The 17,854-nt window shown below is 38.6% G+C and overlaps 1 protein-coding gene across 1 annotated transcript in view; it reads right to left on the bottom strand.

Moving 5' to 3' along the window:
* LOC18428346 (DEAD-box ATP-dependent RNA helicase 31) overlaps positions 1-17,854 on the bottom strand; it is a 56,603-nt gene that overhangs the window by 25,489 nt on the left and 13,260 nt on the right. The window contains exons 2-9 of the mRNA XM_006837381.4: positions 14,128-14,234; positions 11,851-11,906; positions 11,517-11,741; positions 10,559-10,765; positions 10,387-10,473; positions 10,201-10,296; positions 9,905-10,120; positions 4,096-4,278 (exon numbers count right to left, since the gene is read on the bottom strand). Coding sequence (XP_006837444.1) covers positions 4,096-4,278; positions 9,905-10,120; positions 10,201-10,296; positions 10,387-10,473; positions 10,559-10,765; positions 11,517-11,741; positions 11,851-11,906; positions 14,128-14,234 — 1,177 coding nt within the window. The remainder of the gene's footprint in view (positions 1-4,095; positions 4,279-9,904; positions 10,121-10,200; positions 10,297-10,386; positions 10,474-10,558; positions 10,766-11,516; positions 11,742-11,850; positions 11,907-14,127; positions 14,235-17,854) is intronic.

The raw sequence follows: 17,854 nt of genomic DNA, 5'->3' as shown, positions 1-17,854 counted from the left end.
TTGAATTTAGAAAAGTTTCATTGATCTTAGAATCCCCATTTGATCATCTTTTTCATCATGCTTATTCACAGTGAGGTCCTTCATGGGTTATAGCCTATACATGAGAATCCACGATCATGCATAGTATCCATTGATTGCTTTGTTTCAAATCCATCAAATAATTGAGTCTCAGAGTGGCACTCAATTTCCAAAACTTTTTCATCACGTTTTTACCTATGGAGGTTCATAATCTTTCCCTAGAAGACTGTTTTGGTGACCGAGGGACCACCGTGTGTAGTTTGGCTATAACTCTCTTGTTCTTTATCCGATTCGATTTAAACATTTTGCATTTTGTGTTAGATGATAATGCCAGTGTGTTGAGATCTTAAGAAGTGATTTTACTGTGTGTAATTGTTTCCCATCTGGATTAGACACTCTTGTGAAATTGAACCACTATTGTACATAGGGAAGGAACAAAATTAAGTCCTTATAGGGCCTGAATGCGTGGCCCCGGCACAAGGGGTTCGAAAAATGACTTCCCTATTTTAATTTGGCATTCTAATTTCCTGTTTAGTTGATTTTATTCTTTAGAATTTTGTTTAGATTAGTTGCATGATGTATTTAAGCTTTGCGACATAGTTATGTAATTTATGCTATGGAAGTGTAATTCATAAGCTAGTCTTGCTTTATATTTAATTGCCCCATAAGGGGTTGGTATTTGAGTTTATTTGCAGTGGTTATACAAGGCTAGAAATAGCTGTAATTGTTATTTAAACGATTGTAACTTATTCACGTAGCTTGGTTTTTAGCAAGTAGCTTGTTGAAAGTGCTCATTTTGCCTTGTTTTTTGGCTTGGAAATTTGCTCTAGTCTTTGTATCCACTATCACTTTCCTTGGCACCACTTTTACAAGGCAGCTTTCAACAAGTCACCACTCTCTCAATAGTCAATACTATTTCATATCCAATCAGTCGTTCTTCCTCTTTCAAATGTTATCACAAGTCCCATGTCTCTTTCCCCCACCCCCTCGCTCTCATAAACACTATGTACCTATCCCAACTTTCTCTCACATGTAAAGACCATCTTGCTTTCTCTTTCATCTGTAAACAAAATATATTGCTTTTCGGTCATGTTTCCCCCTTACCCAGAACAAATTGTTAACACTACATCACTGCGCTATAAAAGTCTCGTAGCAAGAGGGTTACTTTAATAAGTTTCAAATAATGTTGATGGAGCAGATGGTTCACACTCATGGAGCTCCAGGCAAACCAAGAAACATATTGGTGTGTTTCGTCTAGTTCTAATATCTACATGGATGGTTCATATTCATTGGAAACCATTTTGAGTGGCTGCTCTCCTTTTGAATTTCCCTTTGTCCTCCCTACTATGGCTTGGAAGCCCTATGTGAAGGGCCACTGTAATTCCCTTCATCATCTCCACACATAAAACCCCTCCTCCTTGTAATTTTCTTGGTCATTTGGCCTTGCAGAACTCAAGCTCAAGAGGGGCACGGCTTCTCTTCAAGGAGCTGAGCTTGGTTTTATGTAATCTAGAGAGAGGAAATTGGAGAAATAGGGAGAAAAAGAAGAGGAAGGAGTTGTTGTTGGTATGGCAGTGCAAGTAGAAATGGGGTGCAAGACAGGGTCGAATCATCCTGTGTATTGATTTGGGAAGGGATCATTCATGTGGGAGAAATAGAGTGAGAAAGTGGGGACATGTGGGTTGGAGATTATTATGAGATACAGAATAAAAACCAGAGGTGGAGGCAAACTACGTTGTCCAGCAAAATAGATGGAGCTAGCTTACATAAACATGTTTGTCTTTACATTTGCCGGACAGTGCATGTATTACCCAAATGACACATATGTCAAATGATACTTACCCCAGACAGGTGACGAAAGAAACAAAAATAGGGAAACGTGTGGCAAATCCTCATGTCCGGTGTTATTAATAAAGGACAGGTGGGACATTTCTAGAAAAAATTTAAGTTGGATGGGGTGGTCCGCGTAATATTCGGGAAAATACTCCCCATCTTGTAATAAAAGGGACAAAAAGGTGTCCATACATAATTTATGATTTAATATTTGTAACTCTAGCTCTCTAAATTTGAGCTCATGCATTTTCCCATTGGTACATACAAAGAAAAGGACAAAGCCTGAGCAAAGAGGCTCAACGGTTTAATCTTCGTAAAGAACAAATCAAAGGCTAAAAGAGTGTTTCAATGAACACGACTAGAAGGATCTGGTTGCATCGGGGACATGAATGATGCTGGTGAGTGGTTGGTTGAAGAACCTAGGGATGGAGTCCTCCATGGTAAAGTTTTGATTTGGTGCATGGTTGAGGAGGCTTCAAGGGGATGCTTCCGATCCTAGAAGGACCGCTAGATCAACAACACCACTACTCTTGGTTCATAGAGGAGCGGCAGGGAGATAGAGTTGGAGGCTGATTCGGAAAAAACTGAGGGGCATCATGTTGAAGAGGGAAATGATTTGGATGATGAATGCCTTGACTCAGATGGAGGTGCTCGCGAAGCCAATGATTCCAAAGAGGATTGAACTAAAGACAAAATTCTTCTTAAATTATTTTTGTATCGTTTTACTTTAATGGCTTCCCTACATTTGTGGTTTGGATTTTGGATTGTGTTTGGAGCTTAGAGTCCATGAATTATGGACTTATGGTTGCGGTCTTGCATTTTAGTTCGATATTTGAGGACTTTATGGATGTATTATATCTTTTACTCATTTATTCAACTACAATTTGTGGTTGTTTTTCTGAATTCCTAATTCATCTTTGGGGTGAAATTGGCATCCTATAGGTCGGGTGCTCGACATTTCTATAATATATGGTCAATACATAGGGTGATGAAATACAAAAAATAGAGCAGCTCCAGATCCAAAAAACTTGATGGGTAGGGAGATAAAGACGGGAAAGTGGAGAGGGAAGAAAGAAAGAGAACAGAAGGTATACATTGGGTTGAGCATAAGAGTTTGGTTGTGCATCGGGTGCACTCGAGAGTTTTGGCACTAAAAATATAAATGGAGCACATTATGTGTGATATTAGGAGGGGTAACAAAATGTTTTGAAGAGTAAAGGCTTGTGTGGTTGTTTTGGGGTAACATAATGTTTTGAATGTTTTGAAGATGTAGCGTTTGAGTGGTTATTTAGGAGAGGTAGGGTTTGTGCGTTGTTTTGGGTTTTGTGAGGTGGGTGTAGTTTCGATATAGAGGGGGCAGCAAGGATGATTTTGAGTAATTCTTGTGGGTTGTGTAGCTTGAAGGCGATTTAGAGAGTCGGTTGGGGGGGTGGTTAAGGATGAGTCAGAAGTGGTGGGAGGTTTGGAAGGTTTTGGTTAAATCAGGTACGGAGGTTGGGAACGAATGAAAGAGGCGTTCGGGTTGGCTGTGGATGAGTTATTGAGGTGGGAGTAGATGAGGTAGAGGGAGAAAGTACAATTGTTGAGGGGTGGTTTTGTGAGAGATGGATTCTTGATGGCAAAAGGAAATGGCAAAGGACGGGGCAACCCTCTCTCCAAGGAGCGAGGGGTGGTAATGGAGCTGAGGAGGATAAAACCAATGGAGCAAGATAGGGATTGTTTAGCTGCAGACTTGGGAGAGACAAAAATAGAAAAAGGCAGGAGGGGTGAAAGCTAATCATCTTTGTCTAATGCTTTAACACAAAGATCCACAATGTTCCATAGGATTATACTATACTTTCCCATAAATCTACAAAACATGGGAAGAACTAATCAACAAAAAGCATTAATAAATTATCCCATAAAACTGGAAAACATTCCTTGTAGGTGTTAGTAAACTTAGTTTTAATGCATACATTACTGAGTGAATACTGATATATCACAACTGCAAAATGTCAAATGTGATTCAAATTATTCAATAATTTCAATGTGTTTCAGTATGCCGCATTCAGGTGCATATATTTGCACATACACTTGGTTAGAACACGTATAAATGCATAAATATTCATAAATGCTAGATAAATATGACATGCATTTGAAGCGCATATACATTGCATGTGTGTTTGGGACGCCTTGCTGGTCGCCAGCCTAGGCCTAGGTGCCAAGGCGCCCCAGTGTTTTTTACAACATGATTGAGCTACTCACTTGCTTCTTAGTATCTGGATCGACCATGGGCACCAAAGCCTTTGTGATGGGCAAGTCCTTGATAATTGATAAGAAGTATTCCTCCCATGGTGCAAGCAACAATAGGCCCTTCCCCTCTTTTCCTTTGCGGCCGGTTCTACCAAGTCTATGAATATATTGTTCTCGATCAGATGGGAGGCCCATCTACAATACCAGTTTAAGATGAGAAACAAGGATCACAATTTATGAATTATTACACAATAAATTTATAAGGAAAATGAACAACTAAGAGCAAATCATTAAACCATGGATTTTCTGATGATATGTGCATTAAAAGTGAATATAGTTAATATCATAAAATCAAATAAAAAAAAGTGCTAAAACACTTAACCCTGTCACCGCAAGTAGAAATTAGGAAAAAATAATAATTCAAAGTGCATAGAATCTTCGGAAAAGGGGAATTACAGGGTTCAGATAACAGTTGTTCAGGAAGACTTTTTTTTATCCCCCAATTTTTTAGGAATTCTGTTGAATTGAGTGAAAGATATTATGAAGCAATCATAACCTTTTTCAGTGCAAGTGTCCTTTACCCATTGGGTTCAGGATAAGACTACTCACTTCTTTCTTTTTCCGAAAGTCCCTCAAGGGAAAAAATTTAACCTCTTAGTACGTTCTCTTAAACTCAGGATTAAAGTGTTATTCCTGGACTCAAGCACTATAACCTTATGGGAGTCATTTTCATTTACACAGGTGCACAAAAATGTTCTTTTTTGGGCTTTTGAAGAGAATATATCCTTGGTGACTTTTTCTAAGACCAAAGCAATCTATCTTGTCTCCAAGTTCATGGCACAAGCTATCTGTAACCCATGTTGGAAGGACACTTGATAATATTGCCCCTCCACGAAAACCACTTGCTTTTTCAAAACAAAGTATCTTATGAAATATAGATAATTCAAATACCAATATTTCATAGGGTGCTTTATAATAAATAGTGAAATAAGGGTATTTAAAAATACCCATATCTTTTGCACTTTTTTATGTTGGAAGGACACTTGATAATATTGCCCCTCCACGAAAACCACTTGCTTTTTCAAAACAAAGTATTTTATGAAATACAGATAATTCAAATACCAATATTTCATAGGGTGCTTTATAATAAATAATGAAATAAGGGTATTTAAAAAATACCATATCTTTTGCACTTTTTTTTTATCCTTTAAGGAAAATTCAGATATTTGAAGTACCCATATGTCATGGATACCTTTCAAATATGTAGTAAAATAAGGATATTTCAAATCCCTATATTTCCTGCACTCAGCTTTTCTATTTTTAAATTCAAATATAAATTATATGGATAATTTCGTAATTTCACATATTTATCCACAATTCACCTGCTTTATTCAAATATAAGTAACCTAGTGAAATAAAGGTATCCAAAATACCCATATTTATAAAATTCATAGTTCCAAAAAATGGCCCACCAGCGCCTAGGCGGCCGCATAGACAGGCCTAGGCACATCACCCAGGCCTAGGCGGGCCCAATGTTTTTTGGAACATTGACAAAATTTATATTGTTTACAAGGTACATGGAAATAACGGTATTTCAATTACCCAAATTTGGCTGAAAGCAATGGCTTGTAATAAGGGGTTTTGGTAGAGGGGCAATATTATCAATTGTTCCTCTACCTAACCCCGCTACAATCTTGTCGGTTAGAAATATATTTTTTAATTCCATTATTTCAAACCATTGCTTTCAGGGGGGCGGGCTGCTTCTGCTGGGTAGCCCAAAAGATTGTGTTGCTTGAGTCAAACTCTACTATAATCCCAAGGGAATTTATCCCCATAAAAGCAACCCTTTTGAGGCCTTCTAACAGTGCCTTTGCCTCTGGGTAGGTGGAATCATAGTGACCTAAGAATTCAGAGAAGGTCAAAAGGGTAGAGGAAGAGTCAAATATGAGTCCTCCAATGCCTGATGGGCCTAGGTTACCTAGGGAGGACCAATCGATGTCGAGTTTCAAGTATCTGGGGGGGTGTCCATTGGGGTCTAGGTCTCTGTGAGTAGGTTGAGAGATAGAGGAGGCTATCCCAGTTTGTGAGTGGGTTGAGAGATAGAGAAGGCTATCCCAGTTGTTAAGAAAGTTCGCAATTGGTAGAGCAGCAACGATTGGGATGGATATGGTCCATGTGGAGATGAGAACAGTGATTGATTGGAATACTGTTTGGGTGGTTTTCGAGATGCCCTTGAAGGTTCTTGAGTTTCTCTCAAGCCACAAACTCCAAAGCAGAGCCGACACTAAGAGATGCCAAAGTTTTTTCCCATTGGACGAGAACGGTGGAGAGAAGGACTGAAAAAGGTTAAGCAAATTTGGTGGAGAAACTCATCTAAGCCCAAAAAGGTTTCAGAGGGAGGAACATAAAATTAGAGCTACCTTGCAATGGATGAATAGGTATGGGATTGACTCCTCTTCCTGAAGACACAGCATACATTTGTTGGGGAAGCAGTAGTCCAGTGTTAGGGTTTTCCCTCGAAGTAAGACCCAGATAAAGGCCTGAACTTTGTGTGGGATTGGGAGAGACCAGCATTTATTTATGATTGGGCAGTGGGGTAAGGTGGGAAGAAGGGAGGTATAGAATGAAGATACAGCGAAGAGGCCCGAGGGAGCGAGGACCAAATTAGAGAATCTTGAGAAGAAAGGGTGCTAAAGATAGGGTGAAGTGTACGGAGAAGGGATACGAGGAAGTTGGTCTCATTGTCTGAGAGGTCTCTCCTAAAAAAGAGCCCAAACCAGGTTACAACCACTGAAAGTGACAGTCTGCGAATGAAGCTTCTTGGTCACGGGCTAAGAGACAAAGAGAGGGATAGGCTTGAGACAACGGGGTCGATCCTAGCCAAAGGTCGGACCAAAATTTGATTCGAAGACCATGGCTTAATCTAATCCTAATGCGAGTAAGGAAAGCCTGCCTAGTGAATAAGATACCTTTCCAGGCACCCGAAGACCTGAGGAGGGGTTCTGGGTAACCACTCAAGATATTTCGCAGGAATTATCCGTTTCCGTAGGTGGGGGTGGGGGGAGGAGAATTTCCACTGCCACTTGCCCAGGAGGGAGCTATGTCTGATTTTGTAGAAACTGCTGAAAAAAAAATAGTATGTTGTATCACCAAGATCAAGTCTCGCACAATGTGACATAGCTCCTAGATCATTAAGATCTAAAGGGAAGACGCCTCATTGCAGTGAATGGAGGTTCAATGGAAGGTAGGCAAAGGGGGTTAAATGACAAATACAATGATCCTTTTTAATGAAATTCGCCAAATAGTGAATACAACAAAAACTCCTTAGTAGAGTGGTAAAATGCAACAACAGCCAAAATCCCAAGCATTTGAAAACTTCACTCAATCAATCCTAATACTAGGGGTGATGCACTAAAGGAATTAGTCCCCCCCCCCCCCTTCTTCATATGGTTGTTTCAGTCATTAATTATTGGATAAATTTTAGGGGTAAATAGGAATAAGAATTTAGGGTTCGGTATTCTTGGGAGTCAAGTTAAAATTTTAATGCTTTTCTTCTAAATTATACAACCTTTTTAAGATGAAGGGGAAAGAGTAATTGGTTTGTGATACTTGTGAAGAACTTTTGGGATGGATTCGCTTGCAGGCTCGGAGAGGGAGCCTAAACGTTCAATCTTTCTTTCCTTTTTTTTTTTTGAGGTGTTATTTGCCTTCCCCCTCCACAATGCATTATGTTTTGCATTTCTAGAAGTTTGAAATTAGGGTTAATATGATCTTTTTGTTGGTGGAGAATGATTGGGGTATTCTTGTCATGGCTAATATATAACAATTGGCAAGATGAAGAGCCATGATCAAATAGTGATCAGGCTTTTTGGTAGTTATTTTATAAATATATGTATTGTGTTTTATTGATAAATAGACGAGTTTGTTCTTTTTAGACTCCTAAAGAGTTTTTTTTTTTTTTTTTTTTTTGGGGGGGGAGGGGGGATAATCTCTCACCTTTTACTTTGATCAAATAGTGATTTGGTTTTTTGGTAGTCATTTATAAATATATGTATTGTGTTTTATCAATAAATCAAGGTTTCAAAAAACGCTAGGCGGCACCTAAGCGGCCTGCCCGGTGCTCAGAACCTCGAGCGCCCCGTAGTTTTAAAAAAACAAGAAACGCATAGATCGCCTAGGTGCCCGCCCAGATACATCCGCCCGTGTAGGGCCACTTACGTCTAAGCGGGCGGATTTTTGGTCTAGGCCGCCTAGGCGCCAGGCAGGCCGTTTTTTAAAACATTGTGATAAATAGGCAAGTTGGTTCTTTTTAGACTCTTAAAGAGTTTTTGGGGGTTGGCGAGGGGGGGGGGGGGGGGGGTGAGGAGGGGGATGTGGGGTTATTCCTTTAAAAGCTTTGAGAGAGAGCATAAACTCTCACCTTTCACTTTTATTTTTTCAAATTGTTTTAGCTTTCTCTGTCCGCACTAGTAGGCAATCGAGCTTCAAAAGATCCGAACATCACAATGGCACCAAAGACTGGTCCTAAAATCTAGGATATATTGCAACAGTTCATGGAGATCTGTATCAACAACTCAAGGTGAATCTGAATCAAAACATGAAGAGTTTGAGAGAAGATTTTTTATTACAGGTTGGATAACTTCAAGGAGAATCGATAAATTAGATCTACAGTTGGAACAATTAGAAGAATATTTTTTGTGATTAAGAGGTCAATGTTAATTCAATAGATCGAACATCAAATCATAATTAGGACATCAACACAAAACCCCCACAAATTCCAAAAGAAAATTAGGTTGCGTCATGTGAAGTACAATCCTTTGAGCACAAAAAAATAAGTTGAGATTATGCTCAATATTACACAGTCCAACTGCAAATTCTACATTAAGTATTCTATTAGTTGATTGATTAAAGTGGAGAAAAAGCCTAGATGAATGGTGGGTCTCCATCACCACTACTGAAGAACCATCTGAAGGATATGAGGAACTCAACAACCTTGAGGTAGTAGTTCTCCCAACCCTAAGAAAATGATGCAGTTAGGGCTTATTTTTGGATTTCTAGACATTTGAAATTAAGGTCAGTTTGGCCTTTTTGGTTATAGAGATTTAGAGTCTTTGTATCTTTTGTTGTCATAGATATATTAGGGGTATCTTTATCATGGCTAATATATGGGAAGATGAAGGGATAAAATTTAATTGTAATTAGGTTTCTTGAAGAGTCAAAATAGCAATGAGATTCTTTTCACATAAATATACATATTGTATTTTGTAAATACAGAGATGAGTTCTTGTTTTAAAGACAGAAGAAGAGTTGTCGGAGTGCATTCGTTTGCAAGCTCTGAGAAAGGGCATGATTTCTCACCTTTCACTTTTACTTTTCATTGTTTTAGCCTTTCTCCTTCTGCATATGTCAGATATCACCAAAGAGAAGGGAGAATAGAGAGACAAGAGAGATAACTGAAAGAGAAGTTTGGAAGTAGAAGAATAGAGGGGAGAGTGATATTAGAGACTATTCCAGAAGACAATTTCAAGATAAAGGAATTTTGAGATGTCTACCATTCTAGTGAGACAGGAGTGAAAGTTAGCCATTTGATATAGACACATAACATATATATGTGTGTGTGTGCACGCGTGTGTGTGATATGTGAATATGTGTGCAGGGTGTGCGTGTGGGTGTGTGTTTTTGTATCATATGTACATTCATTTGGATTCTTTCTTTTAAAATTCAGTGAGATTCTCAAATGCTTTTCTCACTGGAGCGCACACATGGCTGTATGAGTACTTGTACTAACCAAAATAACAGAAGAAAGAATACACTGCATCACCTGTATGACAAGAGTGACATCTGGGTAATCAACCCCTCTAGCAGATACATCAGAAGTTACAAGGATAAGACCTTTTGATTTTCTAAACTCATCGGACACCCTTGTTCGGTAACTCTGTGTCTTTCTAGAGTGGATCTCCCGTACATTTAGCTTCAACTCAGAAAGTAGCTCAGCAACAAGCCTTGTAACCATTGCGGTCGTACAAAATACAAGAACCTACAATTTTCACATGAAGCAGAAGTTATGGAAACAAGAATTTAAAGGTAACTCTGCAACTATGGTAAAATTTTGCTAACCTTATAATCAACATCCTCTGCAATGTGCTCCTTTAGGAGACAATACAGTATTGGGAAATGTTTATCGAGAGGAGCAACCAGGTGAGCTTGCCTTACCTTCATTATCAAAATGAAACACAGCAATTCAGAATACAAAAATAAACGCATAAGAGTATTTTACGTCAGTTAATGACCAAATATTAAGACCTGTGAATGTGTTTCTTCACTACCCTCTTCAACAGTGTTGATAAATTCATGGTCCCTTCTCAAAGCAATATGACATATTTGGCGGACCTGCAAGCAATGGACATGTTAAAGTTACTTGCCACAAGAAAAAGGTCGAAAAACTGTGTTGACTAAGAGATGCATATCATATAACCTCCTCTGGAACTGTAGCAGAGAATAGCAGTGTTTGTCGTTGTTTAGGAACAGAGGCTATGATCCTTTCTATATCTCTTCGGAATCCCATGTCCAATAAATGGTCGGCTTCATCAAGTACAAGCACTTTCACGCCCAATAATCTTGAAGAAAATCCAGATGTATTTTCTATATGATCCCTGAGCCTTCCTGGTGTAGCCACCAAAATCTGCATATTTAATATTTGCAGAGAGTGATAATCGCAAAATAGATAATGTGGGAGGGAGCCATCTGGTAGTGGTAGAAAATTTACATCAACATTACATTTGATGTGCAATGTACAATGCAGCAATGCATACAATCTTTCTGTCTTTAGATGAGCAATGCACATAATCTCTAAAAAGGAATTGCAAAAGTAATATCAAAAGAGAAAATGAACAAAGACAAGTAGAAGGCAGAAAACTGTAAAGAGAAACAGCAAAAAGCAGACCACAACATATCCTAGAGTGAAAGCCACATTTAAAACAAACATAACCTAGAGTGAAATTCTCTGCATATGGAACACGTTCCAAAATTTTGACATTCTAAATGAGACAACAAAACTTACAAACTACCCATACAGGCCTCAGGCACATCGGTCCGATATTTTGTTCTACACTTCAAAGAAAAGTTAAAATGATCACAGGACAAAATAAATTATTTCGCAGGACTTTGCATTAGAGGTGGGAGTTTATATTTACAAGCTGACTATCCAATGATTGAGTTGCTTTGGTAATTTGAAAAGCCAATGAGGAAGCATAAGAGAAGGGATAAAAGAGTATTAACTTTCTCCTGAAACTATGAAAACATGATTAATAACAAGAGAATAGAAAAACACACCATAAACAGAAGCTTCCGACGAAAAAACATAAATACAGCTATAACAGTGCTTGTAGCCGCTTCTTACTCCTCTAATTAACCAAAAGAAAGATAAAAAAAACCTGGCAAGGATTTGCTTGTAGCCGCTTCTGCTCTAGAGGCAGCCTAGTGCCTCCAATGACAACTTGTACACCAATATGAGGATGATATTTCAATAATTTATCAGCCTCTGCTGCAGCTTGACTAGCAAGCTCTCGGGTAGGACAAATCACAAGCACATTAATGGGAGGCCTCCTTTCATCACGATCAACTGGGGGTTGCTTTACAATTAACTCGATTGCCGGAAGCTGAAATTAAGTGTGACCTTTTCATTTCAATTTTATGCACAAAATGATGATAAATCAATTTGGTAGCCATGATGCTCAAATAAAGCAGGCAGCAGAACATGGACTTTACCAAAAATGCTACTGTCTTTCCAGTGCCTGTCCTTGCCTTGGCTAGAACATCCTTTCCTGAATCAGTAAGATTGAGCATGGTCAGTGCTTGGTTTTCTTTAGGCTTCCCATTTAGAAAATAACAGTAAATATCTCACAGAAAACATAAAAGATGGAGCAATCCAGTGAGATGACAGCCCAGGTGTTTGCAATTGATTTCTGGGCAGGCCATCTCAGCCATTGATTGCATGCCCCAATCAATGGGCTGCAAATCAATGGCATGGAGGTGAAGACACAACCAGGCTGTCATTGTATATGAATAACGAACTTCTCTCCAAAAATAAGCAAACCAATTTGATATGTTTTTCATGTATAATGGATTGCCAATTAAGAAATAGTGAATCAGGCCAATTAGCATTGGAATCCAAATGTTCATATGTCATAACGCTGCATTAACCTAAACAAGTAATATATTATACAGATTTCACAAATAATAAAGTGGCAAACAATTCAAATACATATTCCAGTCAACAATCAGGATACTATAGGGGAAGAGTAAAGGGCCTGTTCCTTAGAGGTAATAGGGCAATAGAAAACCAACTGATCCCAAATGTTTCAAAGCCTTGTGAATAAGAGAGGTGTATAAGAACACCTTTCATTCACAAGGGCATTGGGACTCAGTATGAGAACTTGAGACTCGAACTTTGCTCCATTGGGTCACCCACGATTAGATCAGTGCAAATCTTATTCCGTGATGTTTAGACCAGACCAGACCAGCCGGTTCGGACCAAAAACTGGTGAGGCCTGGCTTGATTGATCCTCCCCCTAGACCGGCAGGTCCATCAAACCAGGGTTGGCCTAGTGGACTAGCCAATGCACCAGTCCAACACCAAACTGGCCAGTCCCAATTGAAGGCAGAAAACTATGATTTCTTTTTCTTTTCTTTTTTTGAATATTTAAAATATTTTAACCAACTTTTCTTTGGCCTTTTGAGTTCATTACAGGGCATATTATTTAGTCATTTTCAAACACTTTTTAGGTTACAAAATATTTTTAGCAATAGAATGGTCGTTTCGTGACTCTCTCTCTCTAAACTGAAAAAAAAATAATCAGTTTTTTTAGGGCTCTTACAAATAATGAATTTTTTTCTGAATAATTGCTTTGGGATGTTGCTTGCATTCATTGTTAATATGAACTAACTTACTGCTTTCATTTATTTCCAAATATTTTTTTTTGTCTCTATTAGTTGTTCAACCTTTTTCATTATTAATAAGTATTGAGTTAGTTGGGGATTTGTATGTTTTTTAGGCCTATGGGATGTGGACGTCTGTTTCGTATCTTCAATAGTTATCCGCAATGTGTTAAAACTTAGGGGAGCAACTCGAACTCACCCGAGTAACCTTAGCTTGCCTGAGTCCCTCCAAAGTTGGGGTACATAATTAACATAAATTTTATATTAAGAACTATAGTTCATTTATCATTTGACTTCATCTTTGATGAAATCAAAGACAACACATGACATATTTAGTTATGTTTATACTTTGTAGGGTTTTTATTTTTTTATTTTCTAATTTTATTATAATTTTTCATTTCTTTGAGAAAATGATCTTTAAGCAGTGTCCTTTTTTTATAACTTCCGAAAACTTTTACTCATCTCTTATACACATTTTCTATTGGTTATCATTCTCTTTGCTTTTTCCCCATTTTAACAGATTTTTATGGATTTTCCTTATTTTCTATAACTTTTCTTGGACATTTTCAAGCTCAACCAGACTGGGGCAAGTCGACTCGGACTCACCCGAATAACTCAGCCAGGCGGCAACGGTGTTCTGCGGATGAGCCGAGGTCTAAAACCATTGGCTTTTTACTTGTTTCATTGCTAATCAGTATTGAATTAGTTGTTAACTTGTACTTTTTTGGGCCTATGGGATATGGATTTAGGTTTTGTGCCTTCAATAGTTATTCAATTTATTGATTATTAATGCGTACTGAATTATTGCTTAATGGGTTATTTTTGTTTCTAATAGTTTTTTAATTATTTCTAAATTTTCTATATTTTCTATATTTTCTATTTTTCCATAATTTTCTCTATTTTTCCATTTTTGTCCTGAGTTTTCTGTTTTTTTAAATTTTCTACCCACACAGGTCCAGTCTAAACAACTATGTCCTATCAACTTGTAACATATAAGAATGACAGAAAGTAGGTTAAACTAGAGATTTGACTTAATCTACTTGGTCAGTCTTATGAGAATCAAGTGAGCCTCATCACATATTTACAAATACCCAGCACAAACACTACCTTTTAGAATAGCGGGAAGAGTTGCCTCTTGCACAATAGTCATTCTTTCATATCCGGCTGATTTTACTCCTTTTAAAGACAGGGGAGAGACTGCACATTGATCGAACCTACAAGACACACACACTGTCAAGAACTACAAAGAACATACAACACCAGCCGAAGAAGGACACACACACTGTCAAGAACTACAAAGAACATACAACACCAGCCGAAGAAGGAATGCATAATTAGAATGTATGTTTCTGCACATGAATTGCACAGACACCCACACAACAACGAAGAAAATACTAATGCTAAATTAATAATTCTAAACGTGCAATAGCCATCATAAATCTCATACCAAGTCTACATTAAAACCTGTGGAACCCATAATGCTCACGTTATAGCTTTGCAGAAAGCAAGCGAAACAATCATCAACAGAAATGATTCAGCCGTATGCTTAGTTCATCTTTTAAGGGTTGCCATGAGTTGCAAATGGAGGGCAAAGAAATCCTCTCCCCAGAAATGCGATGCAAAACAATGACATGGAGAGAGAGACCAGAACTGACGCTTCTTTAAAAAACACAAAAAAAAATTGAACTGAAACCCTAGTGCTCATGTTCCAAAATGGTGTAAGAATTGGGTTGTATGGGCATTTATCAAAAAACGCCTACTTTTGTGAAGGTAAAAGTGAAGGAGAAACTTCATGTAGTGCATTGGTCCTTGATAACAGAAGCACTCTGAAGTTATCTAAAAAATTGTAGTTGCGGATAAAAAAAATATCATAATATCATATTTGTCATGTGAAGAAAAGAATATTAAATTCCCAACAAGATTTGCATGTGCTAATATGAGGGCAAAAAAAAGCGCCTCATTTGTTCTGTTACACCACAGTCATGTTAAATTCATCAATTAGAACACAATAAATTTCTATGAGAACCTTCTTTTCATGATTAAAAATACTATATCGAATCCCCCTTCGGCAGATAATTAATCTAATCTAGTAGGTCAAAAAAGCTCAAATAAGCCCATCAGTGATCTAATGAAAGAACACATTCACTCTCAAACCGACATGGTGAGCATAAATTTTTGTCATAGATTTGCAAAAGGAGGCCATAATAAGAGTGAGGACCTTAAACTTTCCCTTAACCCATCCCAAGCCCAAAGGAGGTGTGTTTGCATTAGGTAGGCAGCCAACGTAAAACTTTACCACATCTTATCATAAATCCTAAATCTATTAGAATGGAGGAACAAGATTCATGTAGCCGACCCCAAATCACTGGGATAAGGCTTGCATGATGATGATGATTTGCAGGAGGCCATAAAGATATGGGGCATTATGCTCATTAACATTCACTTGAAGCAAAAGGCAATCCACTTCGATGTGTTTCACACATTTATGATGCACATGATGGTTGATATCTTAAACTTTAATGACATATAGTGAGAGAAAAGCATACTCACAAATCACAAATCACAAATCACAAATCACAAATCACAAATCTTTAAGAAGCCCATAATGGTCAGAACAATTGCCATGTTTCTCTCCCAAATAAGACTGCCAATGGACTTGGCTGGCCCATGGACTTTCAAGGCGGGCCAAGATTCGGGCTGGTTTCGGGCTTTAGGCCAAATTCGATCCGGTTATAAAAGAGCCTGTTTTTCTCGAGTTGGGTTGTGTCAGCCCGAAAGCCCAACCTCCTTAACATCATCTCTACCCCTCTCCCTCTGTAAGCGTCGCTCACTGAGCTTTTCTAGCAGTTGTTCTCTTCTTGTGAGAACTTTGCTAGCCACCAAGTGCTTGAGAAAAGTTTTAAAACATTCTTGTGCAAAAAAGGCAGGGAACTACCTTGTTTTCGCTGTTAGACGACCTTGAGTTCTCTACAACTTCCATGGAGGTTTCTCTTTGTTGGCCATTTTGTGAAGTTGGGGTCTGAGATTTTATCGGTTTCGCTTTTCTCTCCCATGGATGGGGTAACATACTGGAAATAGAGAGAAAAGTAGATGAAATGCCCATCGTTTTTAGGAGAAGTTTCGCTTGCTTTAGGAAAAGCAAACATGAATGAATATGAACAGAGAGAAGAGAGGAGTTAAACATAGATTGTAGGGCGAAAGGTGCATTGAATGTGGGGTTATTTTATGCAGCAGTTAGCTTGCAAAGAGTCGAAATTATAGTTTTGGGGGTTTTGAATGGGTGGGTTTCCCTAACAATTTAATGGTGTGGTTTCAACTTTCAAGAGAGAGAAGAGAGAGATGAGAGAGAGAGACTTTTGGGGGAGTTAAACAGAGATAGGGTGAGGGAAGAAGAGAGAGGGAGCAGTGGGCCTGCATGATCCTTTCTCCCTTTTACTGTATGCTCCTTCCTCATCTTGTATTTGTCTCTCATAAACATGGTAGAGAAAAACCAGGGACCCATAAGAAAGACTCCTCATCTAGCTAGAAACTAAGTAGGGTGTTCTTCATCTAAAGGTTCTTCATATCATGAACTTCTCCAAGTCAAACTCTTCTTGTTGCGGGAGAAGGTTCAAGTAAGCTCGTCAGGTGCTGGAGTATGGAATTCCTCCTCCCATTGCTAAAGCTTTCTCTTTTATCGGTATTCAAACAGGATCACATAAAATCTTTCCTTTCACCCTTCTGGCAAGGGTTTGAAGTGGGGCTCAATAGCTAGGAAACTCAAGTCAAGGAGGAAGGTGTTGTACTATTGGGCAAGTAGCAGTTGTAATCTCAGCTTTCTTGTAGCTTTGAGATTGGGACATGCCCTTTCGGCTCCAAGCTCAAGTGCAAGCGGAGTAAACTTGTTCAGCCCAACATTGGGAGGGACAAAGTCCACTTGCTATTAGCTTACAAAAATCTCTCCACTCACATAGTCAACTGCGCTTGCCGTAATCAAATCCAGATCTTGTTCCTTTGCGAGAGGAAGTCAGAATGAATACCGACACTCCTTGACTACGGGAAAGTGGATGGCCTATGTTGAAAGAGAAGGCGGCTGTAGAAATAGACTCTTTACGGGCAATGAAAGCGGTAGGACAAGTGAAACATTCTATCTTTGTCAAGCTTGAGGTCAAGGGCATGAGAGAAAGAAAGTTCTTGTTAACAGGTTCCGAGTAGCAAGTGGTAAGTGACGCAATTCCTTCCGAGAGTGGATGTTAGTGGATCAGAGTCAACTCTATCTTTTCGGGAGCAAAGTCGTAACAACTACCGTTCGAAAGACGCTCCAGCACCGTAGATAGAACCGTTCTTTCTTTGCAGTTACGGTAAGCAAGTCCATTAGTACACAACACTCATTTATAAAAGGCGAATAACTGAAACCGACAATGCGCTTTGTTTTTTGGTTTGAACTTATAAGAGCTTTGAAGTTGGAACTCAAAGCTAGTAGTGCGTTAAGCAAGTCCAGTGCTATCGAATTAGAGAATTCCCTCTTTCAATATCGCCCGTCAGTTTATATAGTTTAGAGAAAGCAAGTGATGTGATGAGATCTGTCTTTCGGCTTAGCCGATCAAAGAGAAATCTCTCCTCAAGGGAAACTCTTTTTGTAGCGAGTTACAAGAAGGCAGTAAGTTAAGGAAGCCAAGCCCTTCTAATCTTTATAGATAGGGGTTAAAATCAATTCCTTTCCTTTCCATGTCAGATAGCTAGGCCCACTAAGGGTAAGTGATAGAGTAAGGGAGAAATAACTCATATCGTAGTCAATTGAGGGAGAGTGACTTTCGGTTACGAGAAGCAGCAAAGTTCAAAACTCTCGTGAAGA

The sequence above is a fragment of the Amborella trichopoda genome, chromosome 1 (genome assembly GCF_054954075.1).
Source record: "Amborella trichopoda isolate Santa Cruz 75 chromosome 1, AtrichopodaSantaCruz75HAP2 v2.0, whole genome shotgun sequence".
Classification (NCBI taxonomy): domain Eukaryota; kingdom Viridiplantae; phylum Streptophyta; class Magnoliopsida; order Amborellales; family Amborellaceae; genus Amborella; species Amborella trichopoda.
Note: the sequence above shows the minus strand (reverse complement) of the source record. Positions and strands in the feature narration are given on the sequence as shown.